Raw genomic sequence first — 20,111 nt, 5'->3', positions numbered from 1 at the left:
TGTGGCACCTTTAAGACTAACAGAAGTATTGGAGCATAAGCTTTCGTGGGTGAATGCCCACTTCTCAGTCCTGTGTCTGATGAAGTGGGCATTCACCCACGAAAGCTTATGCTCCAATACTTCTGTTAGTCTTAAAGGTGCCACAAGACACTCTGTTGCTTTTTACAGATTCAGACTAACATGGCTACCCCTCCGATACAATACAAAGCTTGTTATTAATTACTGTTGATATTATCAATTCTGTCCCATTTGGTACATTTTTGTTGACATTTCATAAGGCTATGGGGCTGTCAGGTTGTGTTAGAGAAGGTGCATTGGGTTTAGCATATATTAATGAAATCAGAACCAATGTAAGTTAACACAGTAGGAAGATGATCTAACAGGGGTTGCAGAAGTCACCTATAATTCTCTTTTTTTAAGTGAAGCGTTTATTGGGTGTCTGGGGAAGGTGTTGTTTTGTACAAAAGGATTCCCTTTACCTCCCGGGACCTTGTTCAATATCTTGCTTTCTAGACTTCTATAGTTCTTCAGTTAGGGAGAGTCCTGACCTGTTTAAAATGTCTTTGCTTACATAGGGGCCTGGAGGGAGGAGAGAGAGAGAGAAACAGCACATAGGGTTTTATGCTCTATTTGCAGAGCTGAAGTTACTTGACAATTCACTAATTCTAGCTCCGAAATAAATTTGGCCAAATCTTTGTGTCTGGTTAATCAGGATGGGAGTTTTCAGTTTTTGTCACACACATTCATTTCCCCACCCTGTGAAACCTTTTCGGACATGTTTAGCCAGGGTTAGGCGATCTACTAGAGCTAAGTTTGTTTTTGAAATTGAGAGCTTTAATGTCTGCTTAGGTTTTACAGCCTAGGTATATATTTTTGATTTCTGCAGTTGATTTCAATATTTATTTCTTTTAAAAAAATTTATATAGGGAAGTATGATCATGTATGTTAGCTTTAAAGGTTTCCCAACTACACTCGGGGGTAAGTGCAGTGGTGCTATTTCTAAAGCTTTCTTGAATTTTAGCTCTTATAGTTTCACATTTGCGGTTTAATAGTGGGATGCTGTATTTGCAAGAGGAGTTGTTTGCTGGATGCACTAGGTGCTTTATGTCTATTAATAAGAGAGAGTAGAACATCTCCTTGGGCCCCATTCATAGGATTCTATTTTATGCAGCACTTCCATCAGAACCAAGAAATAATTAATAAGGGGAAAGAAATTATGTACATAGGAATAGGAGGAAAACTGTCTCCCACAGGGATTTCTGCATCCCTGAAGTCACAACTCTTCTAAGATCATTTTAAATTCAAACTATTTTCTCTCCTTCTGCTGTCTGTGGGAGAGTCTGTCTAGGTCCACATCTAGCAAAGAATTTAGGTCAGTGCTTCCCAAAGTGCAGTACCCTGGGGGGTGCAAGGGAATTTATGTGGGAGGAGGGGCAGGCAGACAGACAGACTTCTCAATTGTTCTCAAAGTCTCACCTTTCATTTTAAATTGCTGAGTCTCTAAGCTGTTATGGTTATGAAAAAAACCTTCAAAATGTGGAGTGAGTATAACCAATTCATAGACATCTGTTTGAGTTTGCAGAAAGCCTGAAATCAACAGATTCTGGCACGACCTACCCCAGTCATTTTATATGGGTGCTTACTCAATGACAATGATGACCATTAACAACAATGACATTTGAAGTATTTCACTGCTCATGAAAGCATGTAAGAAAGATATATTAAGATCTATACCTGCATTTCCCAAAGTGGGAAGGGAATTAATCAGGACATGTGTGCACAGAAGGTATACACATTAAGCAAGTCGGTTAAGTCTACCACCACCTTCTGGAGTCGCAGGGAGAATTCCATTTTCTTGAAGGAGGCTCAGCTTTTGATCTCATCATATGAATTTGCAATGGAAAAAAGGTCAACAAAGCTCCCACTGGCATACTACTGTTTTCTTCTATGGGCTCATCTACAGTAGCAAAACTACCAAGATGAATCGTGTTATAAGACAACAGTCACCCAATCCTGCCGTGACATGTTATTGAGGCCAGGTCTACACCTGTGAATTAAAACGGATATTGCTATATCACTCACACCGTAGTTAGGTCACTAATTCCCACTGTAGATTTTGTTAGTTTGTCAAAAGAATTCTTCAGTCAACCTAGCTACTGCCTCCCAGAGAAATGGATAAACTACATTGATGGAAAAATGCCTTCAGTCAAAGCAGGAAGCTTCTACACAATGGCGCTACGATGGCATAGCCGCAGTGCCATAGCTGTGCCACTGTAGTGTGGAGACAGCCTGAGTCCTATTACAGACCTAGTGCCACCACTGGGTAGCATGGTTATAGTATGATTTGGTCCCATCCACTCAGGCAAAGCCAAATCATGCTGGAATGGCTATTGCATTAGATTGCAACCCCTTGAGCATGCTAGTGCAGCCCTAACCTCATCTTCTGGTAGTAAAGGAAGTCTTCAGGACATAATAGAAGTATCATCTTTGTGAGTTTCCAGCGCACAATATCTCCAAGAGAGCAGGGAACGCCCCCTTTACCTCAATGGGAGAGAACTTAATTATGAACACTTAGGATGACCTCTCCGGTACTCATAATACTGAAAACGTTCAGCTAATGTGCTTATCCAGGATGGCTTTATGGACCCCTCAGGTCCGGACTTTGCATTCATTTGAAATGATGTTTTATGGGGATACGCAGGCCATGTTGTCTAAACAAACAGTCCCTATTCTTTTCACTGCTGGACAATTATGTTGCTTGGTATCAACATTAAATTGCCCATCCCAAGAGATTACTATATGGATTACAAAACAGTGTGGATTTCTATAAAACCAGGCTCACAAATCATAACAAATACATTTTAGCAAGTTCAGTAAGGAAGAGGGGCATGGGGAGCCCCAAGCTATCAGAACAGCAAACTCCTCTCAACAAGATCACCTTGCAAGTTCAAAGGTGCAAAGCTCTGGTTACCCTCACCTACATGGGCGTCAGAGTAGCACTGGATATGTTCCTCCAACAAGGCCAATTGGGTGGTCCCTTGGGATGAGGCAAGATAACAGAGGGACACCTGCTACAGCCTGAGAGGTCTATGGAGTAACAGCTCGGGACAACTGAATCCCCAAGTGGCTTTGTACTCACCGCTGCTTTGCCTCCTTGATCCGCCGCTTGACATCAGCCTCTCTACGCATGGTTATGGCTGTGTTCTGGACTTGCCGTAGAGTCACCTGCAGACATGAAGCATCTCTCAGTAAAACCAAAATTAAACATTTCTGTGGCATCTCTCCTTCCAAGGATCCAATAGCATTTTACAGACTTAGACACAGAAATCTTCTCACTAGCCAGAGTGAACAATGAAAACAGCTACCTTTGGGCTGAAGCACAATTGTTTAACCACTCTCAGCAACATTACACAACAGATTAGAAGAGGAAACAAAGAATCCTGTATCCAACTGAAACAGTAGGGGGAATTTAGGAAGGCAAAATGGAATTTGGCTAAGACACTGGGACTAATACACCAACACAGTGCTGTGGATTAAGGAACGTCGTTTTACAGTACTTCTCACGAAAAATCCAAGTAACCTCTAGTAGTAAGTTGATGGATTTTTAATACTGAGTGCCACCTTACTGATCGCCTGGTATTTCCTTGAAAGTCTCTCATCCAAGTACTGACTGGCCTAGCCTTGCTTAGCTTAGCTTTCAGCGCTGGCATGAGTGTTGCCCAAGGTGCGGCTTCAGAGGAACACCGCTTATGAGAAAAGAAAAAAAAATTCTAGCTACGAAGAGGGGAAAGTTAGGCCCAAACTGCAAGCCCAACAGGAGAGTGGAAGCCATAGAAACATCTGGAATTTTACTACTATTCAGGCTTTCTTCACATTCCTCCACTCTCTTCTTTAGAGCAATGGCACTGAACAAAGGACCTTTACAATCAAGCTGACCAGCACCCTACACGGACACTCTGGCAGAGTCTCGCCTGCCCACTGCATACACATCCTGGGGTACTTCACCCCATGCAGAAGCAATGCTCACATGACTCCCTCAACGGAGTGGAAACAACACACTGTCAAACCTTGCAAAATGTAGGCACATCTGTTGAGGAAAACAGACGTTAAGGATGCCTGGGAAGACTGAGCACAGAATCAGCACAATAGCATCTCCAGCAGGAATGGCCACCTGTCCACACAAACACTGGTTAGTACTTGGTAATACCAACTCCATTTAGCTCAGGGAGCGGTGGCTCTGAACCCTCAGCAAACAGGCAGAGAAATGCAGACGTCTCACCCTGGAGTCTCGTGTGAGATCCCCGCCCAGGCGAAGTTCTAGTGCACGGGCTTTACTCTCGGCCTCTCGAGCCTTCTCCTCCGCTGGAAGATATACAAAGAAGTAATATTAATATTTAATACTCAAGAATGTGCCACCAGCATGCATGGCACTTCCCAGAAATACAGATCCCAGAGAGCTTACAGTCTACATCTGACTAATACATGCAAGGGAGAGAGGACAAGCTGACATAAGAAGGTACACAATAAAATCTTGGACATGAGAGGTCAGACTACCAAATGTGAGCCTAAGGCTGGACAAATGAGGAGAAGCTAGTGCTACAACCGAGGAGAGTGGAGGAAAGCCAGCCCCCAGTGAGTCGGAAGGAGATCTCTAAGCAGACACAAGGGTGTTGTGGGCACTGGGAGTGAGGGCAAGAAGTAGAAAGAATAAAAGGCACAACAGCACAAGTAGGACTCAAAGGGAGCATCAAGGTGTGAAGGATGGCAGAGAGCAGGGAGTAGGGAGAGAAGGACAGAGGCAGAACTGTGCAATGCTGTGAAAGCAAAGACAGAGTTTAAACTTGATGTGGAAAGAGGCAAGAAGTTAGTGAAGGGACTTGAGTTGTGTGTGTGGTGGGGGGGGCATAGTGGGGTGGAAAAAGGTTACTGTAACAGTAATTTCTTAGAAAGGCTGAAGAGGGGAGAATCTTGGAGGAATTAAGTGACTTTTGCCTGAAAAGTCTCAAATTTGTGTTATGTACAAAGCACAAGGAACCCAATAGCATGAAGATTAATCTAAAATAACAATCTGAGCATTTTTGTCCTTAATTGCCAGGGTCTTCATGCACACTCACATCTACATAAAAGCCCATTTGGTAGCCTGAGACACTCAATTGTGAGAGGAGTGAAAGAGACAGGATGGTTCCTGACTCTAGCTGGTGGCATCGAAATTCATACCACCTACTTGGTCTATCTACTTGACATTCCAACCAAAGCCACAGCTATCTCTATGCATACCTCAATTAGAAAAATGAGAAGTTACTTATCTTGTACAATAGGAGGAGATCTTTAAGATGTGCTGTCCATATGCATATTCCACTAATGGGTGCACATGCACTCCATGTGCTGCAGTTTGTAGTCTTTTGGCCAGCAGTGTCTGTATGGTGCAAATGTGCCAAGAGTCATCTCATGCTTCATGTCGAAGGCATACAAGGGCAGAGCAAGCCAACTGCCACTCAATTTCCTCAACTGCAGAATCCAGGTGTAAGGACTTTGACGTAGAGTGAACAGAGGGCAGGCAGTGGAACATGCAAACGGACAAAACATCCTGAAGAACTCAAATTACTACAAGGTAAGTAACTTGTCATTCTCAGGTGCTTGTCCATATACACATGCGACTAATGGTGACTTCCAAGCAGTGATCTTGTGCCATGGAGCCTGGAGTCTTCAATAAAACAAGGACTGCAGCACCACTTCAGCAAAGGCAACATCGGACCTGGAGGGATTCGGCCCATGCAGAATGTTTTGTGAACGTGTGAACCAACATCCAAGTTGCCCATGCAGATGTCAGAGATAAGCACATTCCTAGGTGATGCTTCTTGAGCCACAGTTGAATGAGCCTTGAGTGTAGTAAGTAGGTCTACTTTGGCCAGCTTGTAGCAGGCTTTGACCCAGAGATCCAGTTGGACAATCTTTGCATTGATACAACTGAGACATTCATTCTCTCTGCACTGCAGATGAACAGTCTGGGTGAGGAAATGAATGGTTTTGTCCTCTGGAAGTAGAAGGCCAAGGCCAAAGCTTTCCTTACTTCCAAGGTGTCAAGCGTCACCTCCATTCTTGATGTATGAGGGTTAGGAAAGAGCCCCAGTGGTGGATTTGCTGGTTTAAGTAGAATTCCATGGCCACCTTAGATAGAAATTTGGGATGGTGTTCTCAGAGATACCTTGTCCAGATAAAGGAGATGGAGAATGTGTGGGGTTGAGCCATCAGTGCCTAGATCTCACACCAACCCTTCTCACCAAAATAATGGCAATCAGAAATGTTGTCTTTGTATACAAGTGTAATAGAGAGCAGGTTGCCACTGGTTTGAAGGATGTGCCCATGAGAGCTGAAAGTTCTGGATTAAGATCCCATGGGGAAACACGTTCCCTAACTGGTGAAAATACCTTAATCAGACACTTTAAAAACTTAATTAGTCAGACAGGAAAAGACTGGTTTTCTGTCAGAGTGACTGGTTGAAACCACTATGAAATGTACCCTGACCGAGTTCAAGGACAGGCTGTTCTGTTTCAACTCCAGTAGATAATCCAGTGTGATAAGACTGCCCCTCCTAAGGTGCCCTCCAGCAGCAGGTTGAGGCAGAACAGGCATGCCTGCCTCAGTTTCCCCTCCTTCAGAGTCACCAGTGACTCCACTCAGGCTTTCTTGACTCGGTAATACCTTCCTTAGGGATAGTTTATTACAAAAACATAGTTCAAATGAGCCATAACAAAAATCCCAAACAATCAATTCCTCTCTCACAGAGCATACAGTCCTTAAAAGCCCACACTTTCAGGAAGGAGCTCCTGCTGGAGAATAGCAAGGAAGCACTCCCAGTATCTTCTACTATACACTTTTATAGCTCTTCTCCTTTACCAGGACAGCCACCCAGCCCTTCCAGGTGGAGTGTGTCACACCACTCTTCCCAGCAGAAACTGCCCTTTCTCCGCTAGGAGAGCTTCAGTACTCTCTGGCCCTTTGGCTCCAGCCGCTCCACTGCTCTCCTCTCTTCAGCCCTCTTGGGCCCTTGGCTCTGGCTCTCCAGCTTAAAAGCCAGCAGCAGGGAAATCCCTCTGCTACTCTCCTGCTTTCAGCCCTGGCTCTCTGGCTTCAGGATTAGTCGTCAAACCCCTCTTTGCTACTCTCCTGCTTTCAGATACCCTCTGCTTCCTTCAGGGACCTTCTGCAATCTCCTGGTCTCAGGCAGCAATCACCTGCCAAAACTCTCACTCCCATACAGCTCTTGCCTGGGCTTTTCCTGACTGACTCCACCGGTGCTCTAAGGTAGCTCTGCCTCACCAGGAATCTTCCCCCTCTAGGGCCCAGTTACCCTCTTTTACACACCAACTGGAGTGAGCCAATGAATCAGAGGCGCACTAGACTTGTTCCCTCTCAAACGAGCAGTCACCCTATAACACAGAGGCACAGAAGAGTGATGAGAAACGACAGATTTTCACTGGCATCAGTGAGAAAACATCATCCATTTTGTCAGGTAAGTTTGTCTCAGTCTTTTCTGCTATTCATGAGAACATTTCTGACTGGAGAAGAACAGGCATACTCTATAGCCAACATCCATTGAGGCCCGAGGTTGGGAGATGGAAGGATCTCAGTTCTGGATGCAGGATCTCTCCCATGGTTTGCAACACGAGAACCAGAAGCAGAGGTAAAGTCTTGGGCTGAACAGCTGATAGCGTCAGGAGGCCTAGGAACCAGAATAATCTTGGCCATGTTGGGGCTGTCAAGTGCAACCTGGCTGAGTCCTATCTGACCTTTGGAGCAACCTGGGAATCACAGGGCCCAGAGGATAGGCATGTATCAAGGCTCCCAACCACTGGATTAGGAATGTATCTGCTAGGGAATTTGGTTTTATTTTCCCCTGGAGCAGAACATCCAACTCTTTTTGCCATCTTGTGTTGTGAACAGGTTTCCTAGGAGGTGACCCCAATGTGCGAAGGTGTTCTGAACAATGGAATTCTTCAGCTTCCATTGTGATTGGGAGAGAAGTGTCTGCTCACGTTGTCTGCCAAGGTGTTCTGCAGATCTGGTCAACTATACACTTACAGGAAAATTTATGCCTGATACACCAGTTCCATAGTCTGACAGCTTCTTGGCAGAGCGGGGAAGACCTCACACTGACCTGTTCAAAGCAGAACATGGTGATCATGTTGTCTGTCATTATTTGGACTGTCTGCCCTTTGATATGATGGAGAAAGGACTCAAAAGCCTTGTGCCTGGCTCTGAATTCCAGGAGACTGATGTGTATCCTTGCTTCTCTTGTCGTCCAGCCTTGTACCCAAAGGTCTTTCATGTGCGTTCCCCATAAGTGATGCTTCTGTCACCATAATACAAACGCTCCCCAACTTACGCAAATGTTCTGTTCCGGAACGCCTTGCGTAACTTGAATTTTGCGTAAGTCGGAAACGTATCTCCAACCATTAAACAAAAACAAAACCCTCCTATTTCTAGCTTATGGAACTTTTTCCTTAAGTCCAGATTTGCGTAGGTCAGGTTTACGTAACTCGGAGAGCGTCTGTATGGGATGGAAAAGCAGCTAGAAGGGGGCAGGCATTTACTAGATCCTTCCACCTTCTCAGAAATGACAGTATTAGAGAGAGTACACAAAGAGACGTCAAGATGTCTGGTGGGCATATAGACCTGAACCAACCCTGCATGCAGTGAAAGTGAAGTCTGGTATGCAGCGTCACAAAGGTACAGGAGGCCATGTGACCTAGATGGGCAAGACATATCCTTACTGTGGTAAGTCTGATTCCAAGTCAACAGATTCCAAGGTTGACAGATTCTCAAATCTGTGTTGGGGAAGGCAGGCCATGGATTTGGTGGACTTGAGGATGACCCCGACGAATATGTTTCTCTGGATTGGACTCAAGTTCAATTTCTGTATGTTGACTTTCAGGCCTAGTGTGTGGAACAGACTGAATGTGAGGCCGATGATTCCGAGTCTGATAAGATTGCTCACAAACCAGCCAATTGCCCGGGTAGGGTTATACCACGATACCACTTTTTCTTAAGTATGCCTCTACTGTTGTTAGTGCTTGGGTGAATGTTCTGGAGAGACAGAGTCCGAAGGATAGCACATGGTGCTCGTGGCCCACCATGAACCTCATGTACTTCCCATGCTGTGGAATAATTAACAGGTGATATGTAGGGGGTTGTCACCCGCTCCTGCCTTAAAAGGCTTAAATCAGCCCTGGGAGAGGACTGAGGCTGCAAGAGGGCTGCTGCTAGGAAAAGCAGCAAACCTCGTCTGATTGAGGAACCAGCCACAGATGCGGCCACGTCCCAATCAGGGCCCAGCTGGCCCTTATAAGAGGGCAGTGGGCCAGGAGCACACAGACAGTCTCTCTCTAGCTGTAGAGAGGGAAGGGCCTGGCTGCCTGGAAGCTGAGAGGGTACCAAGACTGGAGCAGGGCTGGGGGAAGGCCAGAGGAGCTGGGGAGCTCCGGCCTAGAAATAGGGTTACCATATTTAAAAATTTAAAAATCAAAAAAAAAAAAAAAAAAGAGGACACTCCACGGGGCCCTAGCCCCACCCCAACTCCGCCCCCGCCCTTGAGCGCCCGCATTCCCCCTCCTCCCTCCCAGCCACGTGAAACAGCTTCCCGAGCGCTACCGGCTTCGGGCAGCCCCCATACCTCCGGACCCTGCACCGCCAGCTGGGCACTTCTGCTCCGGGGGCACAGGGTCCGGAGGTATGGGGGCTGCCCGAAGCCAGTAGCGCTCGGGCAGCTCAGCTCTTACAGAGCCGAGGAGTCAGGGAGCACAGCAGCCGCCAAAACCCGCTCTAAGGTAAGCCAGGGATGCCGGAAGCTGGGAGTATTTTTCCCGGACACGTTCGGCTTTTTGGAAATTCCCCCCGGACGGGGGTTTGATTACCAAAAAGCCGGACATGTCCGGGAAAAACTGGATGTATGGTAACCCTACTAGAAATCCCCCAGGCTGCAGGGCCTTGTTAAAGGCTAGAAAAAGGTACTGTGGGGCAGGGCTGGGGGAAGGCCCGAGGAGCTGGGGAGCTCCGGCCTAGAAATCCCCCAGGCTGCAGGCCTTGTTAAAGGCCAAAGAAGGGTACTGGGGCTGCAGAGGGCAGCCCAAGGGCAGGCAGAGGCAGCAGGTCCAAAAAAACCCTTGCCTATGAGGCTCTGTGAATTTTAGCAAGACATGTTGAGGACCCACATGGGAATTGGCTCTCTAACTGAAGGGAGATATGAAGGAGGCTCTTAAGGTATTTTGTTACTGTCGGATGTGAAAATAGTACGGCTCCACTGGAGTGACACACACCAATATTGCTGCAAAGTGAACCATGAGAGAGTTAAATGCTAGCCCAGCATATTTCATGTGCAGTTTGTAGTCAAGCATTTTCAATATGAGAACCTCTACTGTTGGGTAAAATCTGTTTATTACCTGTTTTATGTAATGTCCATCTTGGATTTGTAAAAGGACAGCTAAGCCTCCGTCTTAGATACCCCTCTCCTCAGATGATTTAGTGCCCTTTCAGCCTTTTTCAAATCAAGGAGGGGAAAGGTCAGGGCAGTTAGTCATGTGACAGCCATAATCTGCCTAGCAACTGCAGGTTATTTAGTGAGTGACACCTATCACTCAAGGCTGTCCATCTGGGTGGCAGCCAGAGTCCCATACAGTTCAGCTAGCTGCCAGGAGCCCTCGAGGGACCAGGACTCATAGGAGTTTGGATTCTTGGTTTCTATTAACATACTTGCACTCAACTGCTACACACCATTAGTGAGCGCATACTTGCACTGGACTACGAGGTCAAGGAGAGACTGCGTGGACAAGCACTGAAGACCTATCTGAGGGAGAAGTTCTGCCCAGAGGTCCTGTCCAGAGGGAGAAGAATACCCAGTTCCTGAGTTCCTGTTTGGTGTCCAGCGCCCCTGATTTTCACCGCTATCCCTGTCGGTAGCCTGAGTGTTTGTCATTGTGTCCCGGTCTTCGGAATATGGTATTGTAATACCCACTGCGGTTTTCCTCTCTTTTACATCCATAGGTTAAGGGGGGTTAAGGGCTCTGAGCTTCACGCTCTGGTAACTGTTAACAACCGAGTGTGTCTTGCTTATGTTGTTTATTGTCTGAAGGGGTCCTTGTTTAGTTTACTGACTAGTGACATAATAAACGTGTGTGTGTTGCATCTTATTCTGCCTCTGTCTTAATAAATCACCCGATAATAGATGTGGGAGGGGGTGGGATTTGCAGACAGACCAATCTTCTGATCTGCGTAGACAATAGTTAAACTGTTTTGGGCTAACACTACTGGGTCCAGATTGTGTTGGGCTGCCTATAAGGACATTTCCCTCCCACCCACACATTTTGACGAGTAGGTCTGTCTAGCAAAAGGTTTTATGCTTAGCCCGAGAATTTCCTGAACCTGCAAAGAGCAGTCTGTCAGTAGTGCTCAACCAGCCAACATTCAAGGCATCAGGTGCAATGACTGCAGATCTGACCTTGCTTCTGAGACATTATGTCTGGGCAGAATGGGAGGTGTACATGAAGCTGCCTGGACATCTGCAATAGTCTTGTCAGTCAGCCAAACTGTCTCAGCCAGTAAGAGGTTATTGGGTAACAGAAGTTCATAGCCTTATCCAGTCTCATCTGTGGGGATCAAGGGATGCAGTAGAGAAGGATATCAGTCCTTGAGATCAACCAAGGAGAAAGGTATCTGTTAAAGACCCAGGGCTCAGACCCCTCCTGGAGCAGAAGTATGAGCATTTGGTGTTTTCCTCTGTGGCAAACAGGTCTATTATGGGAGTCCCCACTGATGGAATACCAGCTCTAGGCCTGACTTCTTGAGCAGACTTGCAGTAACCAGCCATGAGTGGCTGCAGCAGAAGTCTGCTAGGTCACTTCTGATCCCTGGAATATGCACAGCCAATGTGGCTACCCTGTGTTTATGATAGGAAGCCATCAGATTTTGGATATGCTAACAGAGAGGGGATGACCGCTGGATAGGGACTGGATGAGGCTGGCTTGTTCACTACCAGGACTTTGGAGCTCTTCTCCTCTGGGTCTGAAAAGACTTTCATGGATTGGTACAAGAGAAGGCGCTTCAACCTTGCATCTCACAGGTCCTTGCAGAGAATGATAAGCACACCAAACATATCTGTATATGAGACTCTCCTACACATCTGTATAAGAGACATCTACTATATCCATCTTTCAGAGATATGAGTCCATCACGGATTGGATAGGGCTTGAAGCCTGCAGATTTCGAGACCACCATGTTAAGAGGCACTGTATGAGAGGGTCTAACCATCACTACTCAGTCTAGATGAGCCAACATAGATCACAGTGGTCGTGTCAAAGAATCAGAACAGTTCTGTAGAAGATTTTTGAGACAATTCAGCCAAAACTAGGAATCATCGGGTTGAACACTCACCAGATTAAGACCTGCTGCCACAGGTGGTAAGAGGGAACTGAGGATGAGTCCCTTCCATGGGAGCATAAGGTGGTACAGGGCACATACACAGCTCTGACGGACACTGCTAATCAAAAAACCCTCCAGTCTCACGAACGTGGGCACTGCCAGTAGGATCCACACTGACACATACCTGAAGAACTCACTTTATTCATTTCCGTTAGTTTTCAAAGGTATCTTTGCATACATATAGAGAGGGGAGGTAAATGCTTCTCAACATAGCATTATGAATTTGTTCAACTGACCAAACCTAAGGTCATCCTGTACTGTCAGATTCAAATGCAGATTCCTCCACTGGACATTTCACCTTCTTCACAGAGAGGAGCAAGAAATCTTTATTCTTATTACTAGATTTGGTTTTGCTCTCCGTGAAGGAGGACGAAGAGGGTATAGAATGACAAGGTGGGGAGAACCAAGATGAATGTCCCACTCTGTAAAGTGAGAAGGGGACCCTCTGCAGACACTTCCAGAGTAATTTCTAGAACCAGACTAGCTGAAACAATAAAAAGAAATCTCCTTGCGAGTGACTGCTCCTTTAAGGTGGGGGACGTGAAGGAATAACAGAAACAAGAGGTTCCATGGCACTGAAAGAAGAGAGCAGCAGAATAGGGGAAACAAGGAGGAAGCTGCTACTTGGCTCCAAAAGGAGTAATGGAGGAGAGGGAAGACATACACAAATGTTTAGTAATTCAAGAAAAGGGAGAGAAAACAAAAGATGGTGCCAGAGAAAATGAAAGAGAAAGATGAAAAAAAAAAACTAAAGTTCCAATGGAAACATGATTGATTCATCACCACCTCCATTTTCTCCTCACTCAGACTTAGTGACTGATTGTCAGAACCCCCCTGCCCCACTCCCAATCTCTGCCAGATATGGGGGCACATTTATCCCTGTATGAAGACAAACTTCCCAGGAGGGAACAAAGTAATCAGCTCCAGGGAAAGGAGAAGCAAGTAAGGAAAACTAAGGTAATGATTTCTGTGTGGGAAGTTGGGGATAATGGTCCCTTGGGATAATACATGCACAGGTTAGACAATTAGGGTCAGAAAGAGGAGAATGTTTGTGTGCTTAAGGAAAGTGTTCTTTTCTGGATCTGAGCTCCATATAGAATGCTCACAGAAGGAATCATCTGGGAAGCTAGTTCTGTGCAACAGAGGGAAAAGGCTAGGCTTATCCATCTGACCATCATACACGTACAGGCAGGGCACCTGAGCAATAATAGTATTCACGACAACGGTTGCCATTACAGGGCAAGTCAGAGGGGCAAGCCTGGCTTCACCATTCCTGCACTAATGCAGGACCCCTATGCACACACCCAGCACCCACCTATCCGAGCCATGTGCTCCGCTTTCTTCACCTCCTGCTCCGCACGGGTCTTGAAGCGATTTGAAGTGTATTTATACATCCTGGGATGAACAGAATGTATTTATTAGTGAGTCCATCAGCCAGCTCAGGCACGACTATACAAAGGCTGCATGTAGCAGGAATGGCAAAACAGTCCACAGGTTATGCAACGTGCCAGAGGCCACCATCAACCTTAATAACCATCATGTCCAGAGACTAAAGGTCCCCACATTCCATTCTCCTCACCAAAAGAGACACCCTTCATCCAGCCATTCCCTCACCCAACCCGGAGCCTCCTGACCAAGATATACTGATCTCTCAAGCAGTCCTCCCCCCAAAGTCTGCATTGCATATGCTATCATATCATATTTAAAATAGAACTGGGCAAACATTGTGAAGATGGAGGTTTGGGAACCTCAAACAAATTTCTGACCTGGCAAAAACAGAATTTGTGAGCTTCATTTCTTGTCATTTAAATCCATCCCATTTGGGCATAGAACTGGGAAAGGGGTTCTATTCTTAGTTCTCCCACTGAATCACTTTGTGACCTGCAAAAATCTCGAAGGAATCCATTTTCAAAATTAGTCACGGATTTTTGGCTTTTAACTTGATACCCCTCGGGTCTGGTTTTTAAGCGGTGCACAGAACCCACAACTCCAAAGCCAATGGGAACTAGGGTTTCTCAGATGGCACCAAGATCACCATATTCTTAGCCCTGGTCTACACTGGGGGGGGGGGGGGGGAAAGGGGGGAAGGAAATCGGTCTAAGTTACACAACTTCAGCTACGTGAATAACATAGTTGAAATCGATGTACTTAGATCGACTTACTGTGGTGTCTTCACCGCAGTGAGTCGACTGCTACCGCTCCCCTATCGACTCTGCCTGCACCTCTCGCGGCGCTGGAGTATAGGAGTCGATAGGAGAGCACTCAGGGGTCGATTTATCGCGTCTAGACTAGACGCGATAAATCGATCCCCGCTGGATCGATCACTGCCCGCAGATCCAGTGGGTAGTAAAGACATACCCTTAGAAGCTTCCAAGAACAGGGATTCCATAACCTCCCTTGGAAGCCTATTCCAGTGCTTAACTATCCTTATAGTTACAAAATTTTCCATAATATCTAACCTAAATCTCCCTTGCTGCAGATTAAGTCGACTATTTCTTGTCCATTCTTCAGTGGACAGAGAATTGATCATTGTCCTCTTTATAACAGTCCTTAATATATCTGAAGATTTATCAGGTCCTCCCTCAGTCTTCTTTTTTCAAGACTAAACATGACCTATGAGGAAAGATTATTTAAAAAAAAAACCTGGGCAAGTTTTTTAAGCCTTTTATCATTTTTGTTGCTGTCCTCTGGACTCTCTTCAATTTGTCCACAACTTCCCTAAAGTGTGGCTTCCAGAACTGGACACAATACTCCAGCTGAGACCTCACCAGAATCAAGTAGAGTAGAACAGTTACCTCCTGTGTCTTACATATGATACTCCTGTTAATATACCCCAGAATGACACAAGCCTTTTTCGCAATTGCATCACATTGTTGGCTCATATTCAATTTGTCATCCTCTATAGCCCCCAGATCCTTTTCATTGTTCCCCATGTTGTATTTGTGCATCTGATTTTTTCTTCCTAACTGTAGTACTTTGCACTTTACTGAATTTCATCTTGTGGCATTGTCAATGTCATTTTGAATTCCAATCATGCCCTTCCAACTGCAAGCAATCCCTCCCAGCTTGGTGTCATCTGTAAATTTTATAAGCACACTCTGCACTCCATTATCTAAACCATTAATGAAAATATTGAATAGTACTGAACTCAGAACAGACTCCTGTGAAACCCCCACTAGATATATCCCCCCATTTTGACAGTGAACCATTGATAACTATGGAGTACAATCTTTCAACAGTTTTACACCCACCTTATAGACACTATTTCCCTAGTTTCCTTATGAGAATGTCACTTAGAAGTGTATGAAAAGCCTTATTAAAATCAAGATATATCACTTCAACAGCTTTCTCCCCAGCCACTAGGCCAGTAACCCTATCTAAGAAGGAAGTTAAACTGGTTTGGCATGACTTGTTCTTTGACAAATCCGAACCAGCTATTTCTTTATAACCCTATTTTCATCTAGGTGCTTACAAAATGATTGTCTTATAATTTGTTCCAGTATCTTTCCAGGTATCAAAGTTAGGCTGTCTGGTCTAGAATTCCCCAGGTCCTTTTTATTCCCCTTTTTAAAGATAGGGTCTTCATGTACCCTTCTCCAACTGTCTGAGACATCACCCATCCTCCATGAGTTCTCAAAGATAACTGCTGACAGTTTTGAGATTGCTTCAGCTGGTTCCTTAAGTGTCCCAGATGTGTATTCCACTTCAGTGTGTGTGTGCCCAGCGTGCTGGAACATTTTGTCTAGCAATACCCATAGAGAGATGGCACTCACGCCTCTTGGCTGTGGCTCTTCCCCTGGCTATATCAGGGTGTGCCACCCCAACCCCCTTCAGTTCCTTTGCACCAGAAGTCTGATGCAGAGGGGATGGAGGGTGGGTTGTGGAATACACGCCTGCATCACTTCTCAAAGAACCACAATGACAGTAAGTAACCATTTCTTCTTCTTTGAGTAGATGCAGACATGTATACCACTTTGATGCCTCACAAGCAGTACCCCAATCTGGAGACAGGGCTTGGAGTCTGCTGGAATAAGGATCACAGGACCGCCCTTCTGAGGCCTGTGTCCACTCTGGACTATGCAGTAATAACATAATGGTCTGTAAACATATATGTGGCCAGCCTCTAAATGTCCGGTATGGAAATATCATTGAGGAATGCTATCAACATCGCTTGCGCCCTCATGGAGTGAGCCCATATCCTCTGAGGAGGCATAGCCAAAACTATTTTATATGCAGTCTTGATACAAGATATTATCCATCTAGAGATGGTCTGAGCAGAGACCGCTTGCCCCTTCATGCAGTCCACATAGGAGACAAACAGGCAAGGTAAAGCACGAAACGGTTTAAGTCCTGTCTAGATAAAATGCCAGACATCACCTGACATCCAAGTTATGGAGACGCTGTTCCTAAGGGGAAAGAGGACCCGGGTTTTTCCTTAAGTCACAAATTCAGGCAGTGTAACTGAGATGCCACCTTGAACAAAAACTTTGGGTGCAGTCAAAGTGTCACTTTGTCCTTGGAGAACTGAGTGTAAGCTGGCTTGGCCATGAGGGCTTGCAACTCTCGCACCCTTCTTGCGCATGTGATAGCTATCAGGGACATAGTTTTCTGAGACAGGAGGGGGAGTGGACAGGACTTAAAAGGCTCAAATGACAGGCCCATGAGAGCAGCCACAACCATATTTAGGTCCACAGGGGCACCAGTTTCGGATCGGAGAATGAAAGTGGAGAAACCCTTTCCGAAATCTTGTCACCATGGCATGGAAAAAAATGACTTACATCGGCCTAACTGTGTAGTGTAGACCAGCCCTTTGTTTTCCTTTGTCGCAAACAGGTTGATGGTCCAGACACCCCCATGTTGCAAAGATGACCTGGAGGACACGCTCCTTCAGAAATCACTTGTGGTTCAAGGAGAAGACCCTGCTGAGATGGCCTGTGAGATGATTTTGCACCCCTGGCAAGTGGACTGCTACTGGAGTGATGTCTTCTTCGATGCAAAATTGCCACAGATTGATCACCTCCACACAGAGTAACCTGGAATGTGCTCCCCCCTGTCTGCTCACATAGTACATCATAGTGGTAACATGCGAACCACTGAGTGTCTTATGCGGTCCCCGAAGGCACAACATACATTGTGGATGGCCCACATTTCCAACACGTTGATATGGAGCGAGGCTTCCTGTCCTGAACAAAGGCTCTGCAACCTCAACGAGTCCAGATGCGGCTGTGGCCAGAGCGTTCTGGCAGAACTTCCTCCACCGCTCCCAACATCAGAGAGCTGACTTGCTCAATGAGAGTGTTTTGTGAGAGGGGTCCCTGAAGAGGGATGGGGAGGGGTGTGGAAAGGGGCTGTGGAGAGGAACTGGATTATGTAGCCCGATCTGACAGTGTCTAGGACCCAGCTATCAGAAGTAATCGAGTCCCAAGCACTGTAAAAGTGGGCCAGCCTGTCCCCAAAGGGATGGAGGAACAGAGAGGGTGGGGTAATGACTGGACCAGTGCTCTGGACTCAAGAGTCAAAATGGGTACTCAGCCAGCACCGGGGGAGGGAGCATGGAGTGCCCGAAGCCTGAGTCTGACTGCATCCTCTTTTGAGATCGATCCCCTCTTTCTAGGGTATTCCCGTTGTTCCAGGGTGAAAGACTGCAGAAAGGAATGCTGTGGGCAATACTACTGCTGCACCCCATAGTGGCGTCTTTGTGTGGATAGCACAGACACTCCCAAGGATCTTACAGTAGCCCGGGAATCCTTAAAGCAGTGCAAAGTGTCATCTGTCATGCCTAGGAGTAAGACTCAGCTGTCAGAGGGTAAATCTTCAATGGGTTTCTGGATATCCAAAGCAATCCCAGAGTTTTGCAACCAGGAAGCCATCCTCATAGTTTCTGCCGAGGTCATGACACTGGCCAAGGAGTCCACAACATTGAGAGTGGATTGCAGGGACATTTTGGCTACCAAGCAATCTTCCACGATGAATGCCCGAAACTCCTCACGTGAGGCCTTGAGCAACTGGTCATTGAATTTAGACATGGCTGACAAATTGAGGAAATCATATTTGGACAGCAAAGCTTGTTGATTTGTGATCCTCATCTGTAGGGATGATGAGGTATAAATCTTCCTGCCCAGAAGAACCAATCGCTTGGAATCTCTGTCCTTGAGGATAAACTGGAACCTACCCTGCTGGAACCTCTTACCACCACTACAACCAGGGAATTTGGGGCCCGAGGGGAATAGAACCCCTCAAATCTTTGCCTGGGAACAAAATAGCACTTTTCCATGCACTTAGTCACTGGTGGTACCGAGGCCAGTGGTGTACAGCACAGGGCTTTTGCCAGCTCAAGGAGCACATCACTAATTGGGAGGACCACTCTCCCAGGAATGGCGGGCTGTAAAATGTCCACCAGTTTGGTGTGTTCTCTTGGAGAACCTCCTCCTGGATGCCCAGGGATCCAGTTACATAGCGTAAAAGTTCTTAATACATCTTGAAGTCTTCTGGAATAGAAGGGGAGAGTGAACAAGAAAGTATGGCATCATCTGGTGACAAGGACGAGGGTCTTGGCTGAGCCAAAACCGGCTCTCGCTCCCAGGAAGACATACCCGGGAGGACTCTGGCAGCTCAGCAGAGGGGAAGATCATTGGTGCCTGGGTTTATGGCTAATCCAGGTGACTTCAACTTTGAACAGGATGAAGAGCAGGATCTCTGAGAGCAAGGAGCATCACACTGAGTCCAAGGAGGCCACTGATATGGATAGGGCATTGGTGGCCAGTAGGGGCCAGGACATGGACCTGTCTCAGACACGGGGCACGTGCCAACTCTGGAAGTCATATTGGTCCACTGGCGGCCCCCGGAGTTCATCGGGTAATGCAGAGTGGGAGGATGACGACTGCAACTTAGAATCAGAGACTCAGGAGGAGCGACGCCTAAGGGCATCAACAGGCGTTCTGATTCATCCGTCGCCCAGAATGAGGTGTGGATCGGTGCCCCCGATGAAGGCAGTACTATTGGCACCAACCCTGCTGGTGCCACAGGCAGTGTCAGTCCCAGCGCAGACAGTGGTACTGGAGTGCCCGAGTACATCGATGTTGAGAGTTGTATGAGCCGCCATGGGAGCACCTTTGGCGTTGACTGCAGCGGGTCCAAAGATGGTCTCAGTGCTGAGGTCCCCTGCACCAATTCCAGTACTAGCTTCATACCTGTCACAGGAAGAGAAGCATCTAGGCATGGTGCCAAGAGGCACAAAGGTTCAGTGGCACACTATATTGGACTGGCTGCCAAAGGCACAAACCTTGGAAAGCCCTGGACCAGCAGGGAGGACGGAATGGAAAGGCAGAGCAGGTCCACCACAGCCTGATACATTGATTCAGTGGATAGTCAGTACCAGCATTGCCCACGTTGGTACCAGACTCAATGGACGCCTGGAGGCCAGAACCAGAGTCAACAATATGGGATTTCTGCCCTTGCCACTTGGTTCTTCGGAAGAGTCAGAGGTACCTGCACCATCCTGCATGCCGGAACGGTCCTGTGCTGGTCTTTGCTTTTCCTGGGGAGGCAGAGGAGTTGGCCCACGACCTGGAGCGGTCCCCACTGGTCTTATGACATTTTTTCCTTGGTGCCAGTAACAGAGAACAGCTCCTCAACAT

At 46.6% G+C, this 20,111-nt stretch overlaps 1 protein-coding gene across 1 annotated transcript in view; it reads right to left on the bottom strand.

The window, feature by feature from the left end:
* MORC2 (MORC family CW-type zinc finger 2) overlaps positions 1–20,111 on the bottom strand; it is a gene marked incomplete in the record, with an annotated part of 92,981 nt that overhangs the window by 25,816 nt on the left and 47,054 nt on the right. The window contains 3 exon segments of the mRNA XM_034791492.1: positions 3,140–3,225; positions 4,280–4,362; positions 13,790–13,869. Of these exon segments, the coding sequence (XP_034647383.1) occupies positions 3,140–3,225; positions 4,280–4,362; positions 13,790–13,869 (249 nt within the window).

The sequence above is a fragment of the Trachemys scripta genome, chromosome 15 (assembly GCF_013100865.1).
Source record: "Trachemys scripta elegans isolate TJP31775 chromosome 15, CAS_Tse_1.0, whole genome shotgun sequence".
Classification (NCBI taxonomy): Eukaryota; Metazoa; Chordata; order Testudines; family Emydidae; genus Trachemys; species Trachemys scripta.
The sequence above is the reverse complement of the archived record's forward strand: the minus strand, read 5'-3'. Positions and strand labels throughout refer to the sequence as shown.